Source organism: Xiphophorus maculatus, chromosome 22 (assembly GCF_002775205.1).
Source record: "Xiphophorus maculatus strain JP 163 A chromosome 22, X_maculatus-5.0-male, whole genome shotgun sequence".
Classification (NCBI taxonomy): domain Eukaryota; kingdom Metazoa; phylum Chordata; class Actinopteri; order Cyprinodontiformes; family Poeciliidae; genus Xiphophorus; species Xiphophorus maculatus.
Genome location: NC_036464.1, coordinates 5,001,440 through 5,015,153, shown reverse-complemented (window position 1 = coordinate 5,015,153; position 13,714 = coordinate 5,001,440). Strand labels below are relative to the sequence as shown.

Here is a 13,714-nt window from a genome sequence, read left to right as displayed (position 1 = left end):
AACATTCTCCAGACTCAGACACACACCTGAAGTTTTTGTCAAAGTTTCAAAAGTTTTTCTTTTTATTGATAGAAACTGATTTGGAAACATTTTTTTTACTTGATTTTGATCATTTTTTGTTACTTTTATAAATTATTGTCATTCTGGTCCTTAAAATACAAAAATTTCCACTTTATATTTTATTTTGGCTCGTCTGATATAATTTTTAAATATTAAATGATTGATAATTTGATCAGTTACTCAGTAGTTGAGTAGACTTTTGAGTAATTTCTTGGATTACTCAATCCAAGAAATTGGATTGAGTAATCCAATTTCCAAGTAAAAATAAAAGTATTTTTACTTTTATTTGGGTAAAAATATGTTGGAGTACAGCTATGTTTACCTTTGTTGGCTATTCTGGTGAACCTCCAAATGCTTCCTACTCATAAAATTCTCTCTAATGGATTATAATTTGATATATTCATGTATTCCCAACACAGATTACACCAGAAATTGAAGATGTCTTTGTGTTGCGGCCTAGAAAACCTTCTTTCTGTCTGAAACCATTCAGAGTTTCTCTTTTCAGGCAGATGAAAAGCAAACTGTGCAGCCGTAGCACTGAAAGCTGTGCAGCCTCAGAGTCTTACACAACTTACTGACCTGTTTATATGCTCAATTTAATTTCAGCCTCTCAGGGGAGTAGGACATTGTTTATGCACTTGATGCAACGTGAGCACACTTTTTTTTGTTGCTGTGCTCACTGCAGCATCAAAAATTCACTCAGACGACTTGTTTGTTTTTTGAGAAAAGCCAGAGAACGTCTAGAGCAGGAGAAGTCCTGCATCCAGAACTGGGCGTAATTTAGTTTATGTTCAACATTATGCAACATGGTAATGATATAAATGATCTTATGATTTAATAGGATTACTAGAATCATTTAGTTTTGCATCTGATGGTTTTTTCAGTGCAGCTACACCACAGAAAGTCTCTGCACACATTTATCTGTTTAATTCAGAAAGCAATTCCATAAAAAGCCATTTTCCAATGGACCACTGTTTAAAACAGGTGTGTCCAAAGAGCGGCCCACGGGCCATTTGCATGTGGCCCACTAGAACAGGTGGTCGATGCACATGGAGACTTTTTTTTTTTAGATTAGAAATGGAATAGGAAATATGAATTATCTTTGAACAGTTACACATTTAGTTTGATCAACTGACGTCTACTGAGCAACTGAACCTAAAGCTGCATGAATAATTTATTAAACCTAAAGAAAGAGTGATGCAAATCTTGTTTGTATTGCTTTGATACAATAAAACAAGTAAATGTAATTAGTTACTACCCAGGTCTGAAGTTCACTATCCAGAGGAGCAATTGTAAAATTACATCAATCTGGGAAAAGTTTCAAACTTGTAATTTATAGACCTCCACTGAAAAGCTGACTTTGGTGCTTGTATTTAAGTTATTATACTTGGCTAAATTTGTTTAAAAAAAAAAACTCAAATCTTTTTCTTGTACAATAAATTTGTTCAAAAGAATTTGAAAACTACATAAAAAATATTTTAATAGAGAAAATGTATAAAAATCCCTCTAAAGTTTCAAATCATTTCTACAAAAACAACAATATCAGACAACTTTAATTGCTTAATTTTATTTTAATCTTTCTATTTTTACTTATTTAAATTTTCTACTTATTTTTCAGAATGTGAATACTATTGACTTGTGGATTTTGACCCACATGACAGAAAGTTTGGACATCACCAGGGTTGGGCTCACGTGTTTTCTGAATGGTGTTTGGGTGGGATGGCGCATTTCGTTCAGGGAAATTTGAAAATCTAATTTTCCAGGAAATCCCAGAGCGAAGGGGCCTAAAACCGTCGCTCCAGGTCGTGTGCTGTGAAGTCCTACCAGCCTGCAGCCAGATGCGCTCCAGAGTGGCCCAGATGTAAGTGGGGCCCTGGCGCCGGGTGGAGCTCAGGTCCGATACCTCCGACAGCGCCGCCTCCAGACGGGACACCGCCACCGATGGAGGGCTGAGGGATCCTAGAAGAGGAGGGAGAGGAAGCTTTAAACGATTGTTTATGAGGAAAATAACACAGACTAACTGATCCACTGATAGTACTGAAGGACAGTTAGATTGGTTCTTTAACAAAATGTCATTTTATCCACTCGAACTTAACAAATTTAATCATTAAAACTGCAGTATGCAACTTTTACAAATATATTTTTTTACATATTTGTCACCATGTTGTGACAGTTTGTTATAAGGGAGATAATTTGTGAAAAAATGAAAAATCCTCCACCTCCTCTCTGAGCTTTTATTGCCACCTGAAGAAATGGATCGCTTCCAACCAAAAACAACCAATCAGAGTCAGGAGGCGGGGTTTAGCACTGTCAATCAATCGCATGTACTCGCTGCTAAATCTGCTAATGGGGAAGAAACAACTTATAGTTACAGGAAAACCGTTTATCTGCTGTCATCAGTGGCTATGCCAAGTAGCCTGAGCATTCTCAACGAGCTATGCTAGCTGCAGCGTAACAGAGAGCAATGGGGGTGAGTAACGCCACACAGAGGGGTGATTGACAACGCTAATACCCTCCTCCTGACTCTGATTGGTTGTTTATAGTTAGCACTAGGAGAAGGCAGAGGAGATTTTTGTTTTTCACAGATTATCTGTCTCAGACTGTCATACTGACAGTTTCAACAAATATGTAAAAACATTTTTTTTTCTCTAACAGTTACAAACTGCAGCTGTAATTCACAAACATTATTTTACAACTTTTTCTCTACATGCGTGAAAAGGGAACAGGAAGAAGAAAAAAAATCTTCCAATCTTTCATGAACAAATAAATTAAATTAACAACATAAGTTGTAAATATGTTATTCTCCCTTCATTATTAACCCAGACTCATTAATAAGACTTTTTTTTTATTATAAAGGGTTTTTAATTGATTTATAGAAGAACATTTTTTCAACTCTCCATCCAACTTCAAATGCAGGTTTGTTTTAAGGTAGAACGAATAGACCTGTCACAATAAGCAATAAATCAATTAATCACATGATAAATGAAAACAAATTCAATAATTTTCATTTGCTTGCATTTTAAATCAGGTTTTGAATGAAGAAAGCAGACCTGTGGAGGTGTCCTGGAAGTCCGGGAGGTTGAGGTGGACGGACACCTTCCTGACAACAGGGCTGACCTCTGACCTCTCAGCCATCGGTATGCTGCTGCTGTCATCCGTCTCACTGTCAAATGTAACGAACAAATCTGAATTAAAAGGAGATCCATCATGTAAAATTTAAAAACAACCAGTTGCTAATTGTAGCCAAACATTCAACAAAGAGTGACAAAAATTTTAACAGTTATGGTTTAAATATTATATAACATTACGTACTGCACGCATGTTGAACTATTAAAGTCTTCAATTAATAAATAGATAGAAAGTGACACCTCTGAAAAATGATTCATCATCATAGCAAGTGAATCACAGAGTGGGCAGTAAAGTAACACTGATGCTCTAATATCAGCGCAGAGTGGGAAATCCTCAGGAACAACAATTAAAGTTATAATTCAATTAAACTAAACAAGCTGGATCAAGGCAGCAGTGACAGCAGCCATTATGTCTGGGTCCAAACTGCTGCTGGAGACTCTGCAGCGATCTGGTAGCGACGCGTCGCTTTCCTCTTTGCACTAAAACACCCGAGTGTCGTGTGATAAGCAAAGCAGCAGAGGCTCAGTTCTGCACGTTTACCTGGAGCGACTGACGTCATACTGGCTCTGCCAGAGCTGCAGCATCTCCTCGCAGGTCTGCAGGGCTGCAGCGGGTCCCAACATGGCCTCTTCAAGCTTCACCTTCGTCAGCAGCAAACTAAACCGCAACAAACATCTCGATTAGTCGCTTTGTTTGAATTCAAACTCGTGCTTTTAGTTTCATTGTGTCCCTCACACTGCAGAAACACAAAACTTGATCAAGTTTCTCTAGATGCTTGAAATGAAACAAAACTAACTTACAAGTAACTTTTCAGAAAGATATAGAGGCTTGTTTTACGTAAATAATTCGTTAAAAGTAGAAAATAATTACTTTTTCCATTAGCAGATTATTTCACTTATCAGACAGTTTTGACTTGTTATAAGTTAAATAATTAGTAATAATGAAAATCAAACATTGCTTTCAAAATGTGGTTGCAAAAAAAATACATAAATAAAACAGACCTATACAAATATATTCTTTTTGGCAAAGAGGTCAAAGTTCAAAGGAAAATACAAACAGCAGGAAATTTTAATTTATTTTTTAAAAATATTTTGTTTTTTTTAAACACATCATGACATAGTGACAATTTTAACAAATATCCGCAAAACATTTTTTGAAAATAAAAGTCACACACTGCAGCTTTAGAGTTTGTGATTTTGACGAAATGTGAAAACGTTTAAAGGGTGCGATTACTTTTACAAGGTGTTGTACCAGCAGCAGTGGCTGTTTTTACTATTGTTGGCAAATGAAACAATAAAATGATTTCAAAACAACCAAAAACCAGAGGGCGACGCAGATGGGTTTCCAAGAAATGAGGATTGTTATCTCATGAAACGGCGTAGAAAAACTCTGGCCACATAAAGAGCTCGTGAATTATTGTCGATATCTGGATCAATGAAGCCAAAACGGAAGGGAAAGCTGGTCAGCAATGAGCTCTAAAAGGGTTTTTGACGTGTGTGTGTGCGTGTGTGTGTTGAAAAGCAGCAGAGTGTTTCCGCTTTGCCCTTTTAGCTGAAGACAATTGGTTAAGTGATGTGGGAGTCTCTGATGTGAACTTCTCTGAGTGTGTGTGGGTAATTGCCAGAGGATGCAGTCTGTCATGGACATCAATCACCAATAAGACAGAAAGATGGGGATCAATGATGGAGAAACTGGTTTTGGTTCCAACTGGTGAAAAGACAAAATAAAAACGGGATTAAAAGATGGAGGGATTTCTGTGCAGAATAGGTGTACAGAGCCTGTGTGTGGGAGGAAGGAGGCTGGATTTACTGGCACACAGATGACAAGTGGTGCAGAGGGAAGCTGTGTTAAGGATACGGCTGCCAGCAGGAGTTCACCGGAGCGAGCGTCTGTGTGATGGTGGGTGTCTCGGTGTGACGGAGCTTTTAGCAGCATGGCGGCAGCTCATCCAGGTGACAGGAGCTACGGATGCAGCCGCATTTCCTCCGCACAATAACACCGATTCTGTCTTTGTCGCCTTGGTGTACGACATGAGAAATCCTTCTAAGCTTAGATTAGTATTAGTTGGTACAAAAATATTACCAGGAGTATAGCTTATGCTTGAGTATTTAATGATGTATCTGAACTGAACTGTTCTTTCTCAATGGATTTCTCAATTATTTGGGTTATTTAGCCTGTCATAAAAATAAAAAGAGTTTAGCATGTGGTAAAGTTTTATTTTCACCATGTTACTCATTCATAAATGTCAGTCTTGAGCACAATCTAAACATTTAGCTTTCTTATTAAATATTTAGTCACAAGCCACATTTAACTTGCTAACAAAATTGATAACTACATACTAAATATTTAGCTACAAGCTAAACATTCAGCTTGCCAATTAAATGTGTAGCCACTAGCAAAATTTGCTAGCTTGCTAACAAAATACATAGCTAAAAATAAAATGTTTAGCTAGCTAACCAAAATGCTTGCTAATTAAATAATTAGCGACAAACTAAATATTTTGCTATATTTAGCAGGAAGGTCTGATTTACAAACATTCTGAACTAAAATATGTTTGAAATAGACATAATGGGCAGCACAGTTTGCAGCACTGCTGCCTTGCAGCAAGAAGATTGTGGGTTTGAATCCCAGTCTGTTTGTTCTCTCTCTTTCACATGACTGTTGGGTTAATTGCTTTCTACATATTGTCCTTAGGTGTGTGTGTGTGTGAGTGTATGTGCATGCTTGTTGTGTCTTTCTGTTGCCCTGAGGTGAACTGGCAACCTGAGACCCTGCAAGAATAAGCTGAAATAAACAACAGATGGATTTATTCAGGAAATCCCCTATTTTCTATGAAATGACTGATAATAGGGTAGAAACGATTCCACCTTGCTCTTCTGTACCTCAGTACAATCTGTGTTTTCTCAGGCAGCGTCAGAAAAGATAGATTTCACCAAGATTACAACACTTGAAACTACACAGTGGATTACACAGCCTGTCATTTTCCTGCCTCCTGGGACGGAGCCGGTCGTGTGCAGAGAAGTGCAGGCAGCTCTGAGTAAACGCTCTGCGTCGGAGTGCTGAGAGTGGTGAGTGCCAGCGTAAACTCCACACATAAAAATAGCTAATGATGTTCCCTCCTGGAAAAAAAAAGTAGTACATCTACTATATTACTCATTCCGCACTCCCACAGGTCAGAGAGCGTAGTCTCTGGAAGCACATGAGCCGTGAACATAAAACTGCAGATGTACGACAAGCGTAAATATATGCACACGCACATGAACGCACACGTGTATATATAACACACACACACACACACACACACACACCAGCCTGTGCAGATATGCTTTCAGTTTGCAACCTCATGTACAGTAAGCCATGCAACGCCTAAAATGAATGCTGGGTCTTTAGCATAAACTGTGACACTCACTCAAATGAATGCTTGTTTACTTTGTGATAATAATTTCAAAGAGAAGGAAGAAATTAAGAGAGAGAAAGAAAGATAAAGTGTGTGCAAGGAGGGTGAGAAAAAAAAAAAGGAGAGCAATTGGACGCAGCGGATACAGAAGAAGGCAGAAGCCGGGGGTTGAGGATGTGGGAGAAAACGAGGAAGCAGAAATTTGGTATGCTACAGCGAGCTGACAGTTCGCTGTGGTGCAGAGAGCCAGTGGCTAACAAGAGTCACACACATCCATGTGCACGCCCTCAATACAAAAACACACACACACACACAACATGCATGTGCAAGATTGGACAAATGTTCGCGTACTCGCACCCACACAAGTGCAAGCATGCACATATGAAACACACACCAGTCAGAGCTAGCTTTGATCTCTCACACATCCAGAGCTGATGATATTCTATGGGCCTCCTGCTGAGAAAACACCTCCTTTCATCGTCTCCCTCCGTCTCTGTCGGGAGTCTTGTATTCCGACTTTGAGCTCTGCAGCCGGGCCTCGGCTCAGCGGGCCACAGTGGTAAGGTTTGAGTATAAAATCAAAAATGCTTTACTGAATAGATGCTCCGTGTTTCATCATTCTAATTTAAACAGTGCACTGTTTTTTTTTTTATTTAGGCACAACTGTCTGAGAAGATCAGTTTCAAGGCCTGACATTGATTCTCTATAGGACTTTAAAGCTGCTGTATGCAATTTTTATGAAACATAAATATTGTTTTTACATATATGATCAAACTGACTCCATGTCATAACAGATATGAGACAAATCTCCACCACTTCCTCTCTGAGGTATTATTACCGTCTGAAGAAATGCCCCGCTCCTGACCAACAACAGCCAATCAGAGTCAGGAGGCGGGTCTTAGCGCTGTCAATCAACCCTATGTAGTCGCTGTTGCATGGGCTAATAGTGGAGAAATATCTTACTGTTACAGGAAAACCTTTTAAACTATCATTAGCATTCACAATAGGATCTGCTGACAGGGTAAAGCTGCAGCGGTAGCAGAGAGTAAAGAGTGAGGACAGAGGGGAAGAGCAGCAACAAGAGATTGTGGCTGAAAGTGCTAAGACCTGCCTCTTGCATCTGATTGGTTGTTTATTGTTAGCACTGGGAGAAGAAGGAGGAGATATATTTTCACAGATTATCAGGAAACTGCTACAAAAGCAGGAAGTGGACTACAATGCATGGCATTTTGGGAAATTACAACCAAGACAAACGCGCTAGTCTAACGCTAGCGAGTGAAATGGTTCATTTTTCTTTTTTTTTTACCAAAGACAAAAGAGAAATCCTACAACTGCAAAAAAAGAGAAAAGATGGCACTCCAATTTTGTTTACTTTTTATGAAGAAGGAAGTTGCCCTCAGTGTCTTCAGAAGTTTTTGTGTCGCTAAGTTCAGTGGTTCTTGGCGCAGCGCCACCACAGGCGAGGAGGGGAACAGGTTTTTCAGTTCTTGTGGATCATTTGACACAATGTGGTGTGAAAGCACAGCAGCTGAAAATGTAACAGATGTTGGAATTTGGGCCCCACTCCCTCTTCCCATCAACTCTGATCATGTTTTCTGTCTGTGCTGAAGAAAACCATTCCCACAGCATGATGGTATCACCACCATGTTTCAGTGTGTTCAGGGTGAGTATTACTTCTCCTCAATATATTTCTCCCTGACCTGTCTGCTGTGATCCTTGGTATTTACAGAACAGATGCATTTACACTGAGATTAAGCAATGAACAGGTATTATAGCACTAACAGTGTCACGGATTTATGAAAATAAAAATAATAGGGAGAAAAACAAATAGTTTTCTACACCAGATGTTACTTATTTACAAGGGAACAACCATGTTAGAGCCACATTGTCAAAAATTTAAATGTCTTATCTCCATCTACTTTACAATAATGTGCAGCATGTGTCGTGCTGGTCTACCTCCAGTAACATACATTGCATGATACGACTAAGTACACATGAAGAAACCAAACATTCTGTTAAATATTTGTGGGAATCTTCAGGAACGCAGGACGGTGATTCTGCTTCTGCTGCAGGTTATAACTTGTCAGATAATGACGGTTGATATATTTTTTGTTAAACAGTTGAAACCAGATATTTACATAGACTGAATAAAAAGACAAGTTTTTTTTTCTTACTGTCTGGGGTTAAATCAGACCAAAGTTCTCTTGGTTTAGTTTAGTAAGAATTACTAAAATTATTCATGAATAGGCATTTATTTTCCTTTTGACCAACTTTTAGGAGGAACGGTCTCAAGATAAAAACCTGCTAAAGTTGGCTCTAACATAATATAATCATGCTCCACTTCCAAGTTGGTAGATGAATGAAATTTTCAATCATCATTTATTGGACAAAATTAATTAAATATTAAACATGCTTAAAAAAAGAAGTTAGTGTGCGCTTTGAGGTGGAGTTTGGTTGGAAATCTCCAACTTCTTTGCAACTATGGCTACATTTTCACACAGCAGGTCTTGTCCTAAATTAAGATTTTTTGCTCAAATTAAACTTTTCTTTATAAATTAAGGCATAATACGACCACAATTATACAACCTTACAGCGACCAGAGGAAGAACGTTGACGGACTGTTTCGGAAGTAATGGTTTCGCCTATTGACTGATTTTAAATTTGTTCAGCCAATGGTATCGTCACAAGATCATAAGAAGGAAGAAGCTAACAAAAGAAAGCACAAGTAATAGAAACGGTCATTTTATGGCATACTGATTCATTATTATAACTTTCAGATATTGTTTATGTCAGGATTTGCAGCGTCTGGCTTCTTCTGGTGCAGAATTGCCTCAGATTGATGATGCAAACGTCGGATGAAATGTGACGACAATGGTTAGACTACAGACGCTTTGAAAACTATTGGATTCATGACACAATTGTGAATTTTTGGGGAAGTTACAAAAATTGGAAATGGGTTGTTCAGCCTGCAATGAAAAAAACATAAAATAAATCGTATTTGATTGAATATCCCTTGTGTGAGAACATAGCGGCCATTTTGATAGACTCTTCTCACTTCAATCCTTCTCTGGAAATTAAAGTAAATTTTCTCTCTTCTCTACACTGATGCTGAGTTTGAACTTCAACAAATTGTCCTTCACACATCTAATTGTATAAATGCATTGAGCTGACTGGCGATTTGCATTAAGCAGTTGAGTTGGTGCGTCTAATGTAGGGGTGTCAAACTCACATTCGTCTCGGGCCAAATCAAGATCATGATTATACTGATAAAACTCGTTAATAAACAGTTAAATATTAATATGGCTGTCTCTGCATTTAATAAATACTTCTTAAAATTAAATAATATTGAACATGTTTCACATCGTTCAGTCCCTCCAGAATTTTACGATTGTTTTGGGGATTTGTTTTGCAATCAAAATCAGTGATTTTGAGATATTTGCATGTAAGTATGACGTGACGCCATATTGATCACAAATAAGACATGAAATAAGGCTGAGGCAGCAGTGTCGTAAAAGTAAGAAATACTGCCTCCTACAGGAGAGAGTTAGCATCACTTAAACCGGATGTTTTTCACAATTTTTGCAATAAACTTACAATTATGCACGAGCATGAAAAAATGCTGGGATCTGTTTACTTTAATGCGAATTTCCACAGAACCACAGAAAAGTGGAGGGACTGATTGACCTAATTTAGGGCCAGAGGATCAGCTATGACGGGCCACGTTTAGCCCCCGGGCTTTCAGTTTGATGAATGTGATCTGATGAGTTTACGGTGTCAAACCCTGATGCAGCAGAAAAGAAAAGACATATCTTGTTTTCTTTATGATTTTTATTCTAAATTTCATGTTCTTTAATTTATTTATATAAATTTATAACCTTATAAGTGAAGCAAGTCATGAAACAAAACATTTCAAGTCAGACTCAGTTATGTCACTCTCCCTGCTTCCCTCTGACTCAACATCCTTTTTTTTCCTTTTTTTTTTTTTTTTGCAGAACCGTAACAACGGGTTGACGCGACAACCACCGCCTGCTCTACCGGCGCGACCTCACGGTTACCGGGGCAATGGGGGATTCCTGGCGCAGCGAGCGACGTGATTGGCCGAGCCCGGCAAAGAGCTCTTAAATGGGTCAAAGCAGTCAAGTGTCTCCACCAAGGAGGTGTAAAATGTGTGTGCGCGTCTCCGAGTGTGTGACTGTGCATCCAGGCAGACTGGGAACAGACTTCATCATCCGACTGCACATGCAGCGAAAAGGATCGGCCTGTGCGGTTATAAAAGCGCCCACCCACTCCCTTCCTCTCCGACGCTTCCTGTCAGGCTCTGATGTCCTTCGTTATTTCATCAATTTTTTTTGTTTTTCTGCTCCCTCCACCAATCTCTCTCCCACTTGCATGTTTGACAGTCACCCATCTGTTTGTGCCGGGGCCGCGGAGGACAACACTGACCCCAAATGGCCGTGATACGAAATGCTTTCCAGCGCTCTGAAAGCGCATCAGAGGACTGATGCAACATGCTGCCATATTAGTGTGAAAGGATCGGCCTTGGCAGGTTTTATTGCACACGTCCATCCTCATCAGGTAATGAGCACATTCCTTGTGTTATTGCAGCTCCGTGATACACCAGAGAGACAGATACTGTAATATCGCTGCAAAATTTACAACATTTATTGAAAAACGCCTTCAACTTTTGTCATTATTTTACTTATTAAATCAGTTATAGTTGCAAATGTTGCAATAAACTAACATATACACAGGGTAGATGCATGTACGGCTGAAACGATTAATCGGATTAATCGATTATTCAAATAATCATCTAATTTAGTGATCGATTAATCGTTAACTACAGTATAAAGATTCATAAAAATGTAACTTGCTGACAAAACTGTACAAAAATATATACATTTTGCATTGAAGATAAAAATAAACTTCCTTGTCTATAAATATGTTCTACCCCGAACTCCTCTAGTGGCTTAGTAATAAACACAAAAAATAAACTAACATGACAAAAATAACAGCAAATAAACAATTAAGAAATGATCGCAACAGAAAATACATCAGAATATGACAAAAGTAGCTCACAGCAAAACAAAATCATGGCTAGCTCTCTGAAGTTTCTGTTGTGAGGAACATTTACCACAGAATATCTGTGTTTAAACTGGTAAATGTAAAATAATCACTGGATCTCGTCAGATTTCAACCTTATTTTACTTTTACACAAAACCTTTTTAGACTTTAATTAGTATGAAATGATTAATTGTGATGAATCGATTAATCATCAACTAATTTAGTAACCGATTAATTGTTAACTGGAATATATAGATTCATAAAAAGGCAGTTTGCTGCTCTTACATACTTAAAACAGTAATTAAACCAAATCTGTACAAAACTCCTCCAGTGGCAGTTTTTAGCTTCACCTGGTTCAAATTCAATAAATACATATTTTTAAAGGCACCTTTTGCTAGGATAAGGATTAGAATTCATTCTTATTTTATTTTTACACAAAATCTTTTAAAATCTTATTAGCCTGAAATGACTAATCATGATGAATCGATTAATCATCAACTAATTTAGTAACCGATTAATTGTTAACTGGAATATAAACTCAATATAAACTTAAATCAAAATGTTTTATCTCCTCAAGTTGCAGTTTTAGCTTCACCTAGTTCAAATTCTGTAAAAACATGCTGTATTAAGTCACCTTTTGCTATCTAGCTATTAATCGATTAATTCAAAAATAAATCAGCAGCTCAGCCGTAAACTGTATTGATGTAAAGTTGAGCAGTAAGGCCTTAGTTTTCACATGTTGATGTCAGAAGTACTTATTCACCTGCAGATGAATCCTTTGCTACAAATGATCAACCGTATGCTAAAGGAACGCTACGTTATTGGACTTTAAACAAAAATTTGTGATTTTCTTGTATTAAAAAGGAACTGAATTGCTTATTTGTATTATTTCTAATATTGCATGAAAAAGACTTGAGTGATTAAATGAACAATCTGCAGAATGTGGCCTTTTTTATATCTGATTAATCGTCAGTATTACTAAAATAATCGATGCCTGCAATGCAAGGCGACACGTCCCTCTGAAGCAGGATTGTTGTCAGAACTGCAGCGGTGAAAGGGTGAAGGTGCATGAGGGGCATCGGTGCTGCAATGCAGGCTTCCCACTCTGGCACGTCTAAATAAGGCGTCGAGACGGCGCCTGTGTTTGTGCGCCTGGTTTCCACCATAGTGCAGCCAAGACACCCAATCCCTACAGAGAGCGCTCTGTCAGGACAGGCCCTCCCTGCGCCGCGCTCTGGAGCTGCTTTCCATCACATACACTCGCAAAAACAACAAAAATAAATTTATTCTCTACGGTTTTCCAACAATACTTCTTTCTGTTTGATGTGTGATTGGGTGGGTGCAGGTGTTTGCTTTACTTGAAGTTGTCTGGATGCTGGCTGAGGGCCAGGCTGAGGGTGTCCAGGGCGTGGCGGTGATGTTTCTGGGAACTCAGCAGCAGGGTCAGCAGGTGGAGGGAAAGCAGGTCATCGGCGCGCAGAGACAAAGCCGTTTGTAGCGGCTCCATGGCTGCAGACACCTGGAAAAGCAAAACGGTTTTCAGGTAAAACTTCAACACGCTGTAGCTGCGTTTGTTACAAATGTACGCAAATCTTTGTCGATGTTTTGCTAATGTTGAAAAAACAAAACTTTGCAATTGCAGTGTTTTCCTTAAATAAGAAATTAAATTAAAGTTACATGTGGATAAGCTTGTTCACACAGTAAGTCATTAAAAATTATGGCAGCAAAAAAGAAATGAAAAGAAACCATCATCCTCCTGACACTTCCTTTCTTCTTCATGGTTTGCACCAGTAGTAACATCCACTTGTTGATCATGCGACGTGTGATAACAAAAAAACAAAACGATTTCCTTTACAGTTTTGCAAAGTATCCAATTTTGATACAGTTGAAAAACCACCTCATCTTAGCGGCAAAACTTTTTATTGAAACTTTCACTTAGCGCAGTTTTCTGGTCAACAGAAACGCAGCTGTCAGCTGTGTCTCCACTGTATAGTTGCTCAATTTGACATTTCGAAAATAAATTTGCTTAATGGAATCACAACAACTTAAAAAACAAACTCTAGTTTG

At 38.4% G+C, this 13,714-nt stretch overlaps 1 protein-coding gene across 1 annotated transcript in view; it reads right to left on the bottom strand.

The window, feature by feature from the left end:
• Positions 1-13,714, bottom strand: part of ttc7a (tetratricopeptide repeat domain 7A) — a 48,692-nt gene that overhangs the window by 11,360 nt on the left and 23,618 nt on the right. The window contains exons 16-19 of the mRNA XM_005795245.3: positions 13,006-13,166; positions 3,730-3,846; positions 3,111-3,223; positions 1,885-2,019 (exon numbers count right to left, since the gene is read on the bottom strand). Of these exons, the coding sequence (XP_005795302.2) occupies positions 1,885-2,019; positions 3,111-3,223; positions 3,730-3,846; positions 13,006-13,166 (526 nt within the window). The remainder of the gene's footprint in view (positions 1-1,884; positions 2,020-3,110; positions 3,224-3,729; positions 3,847-13,005; positions 13,167-13,714) is intronic.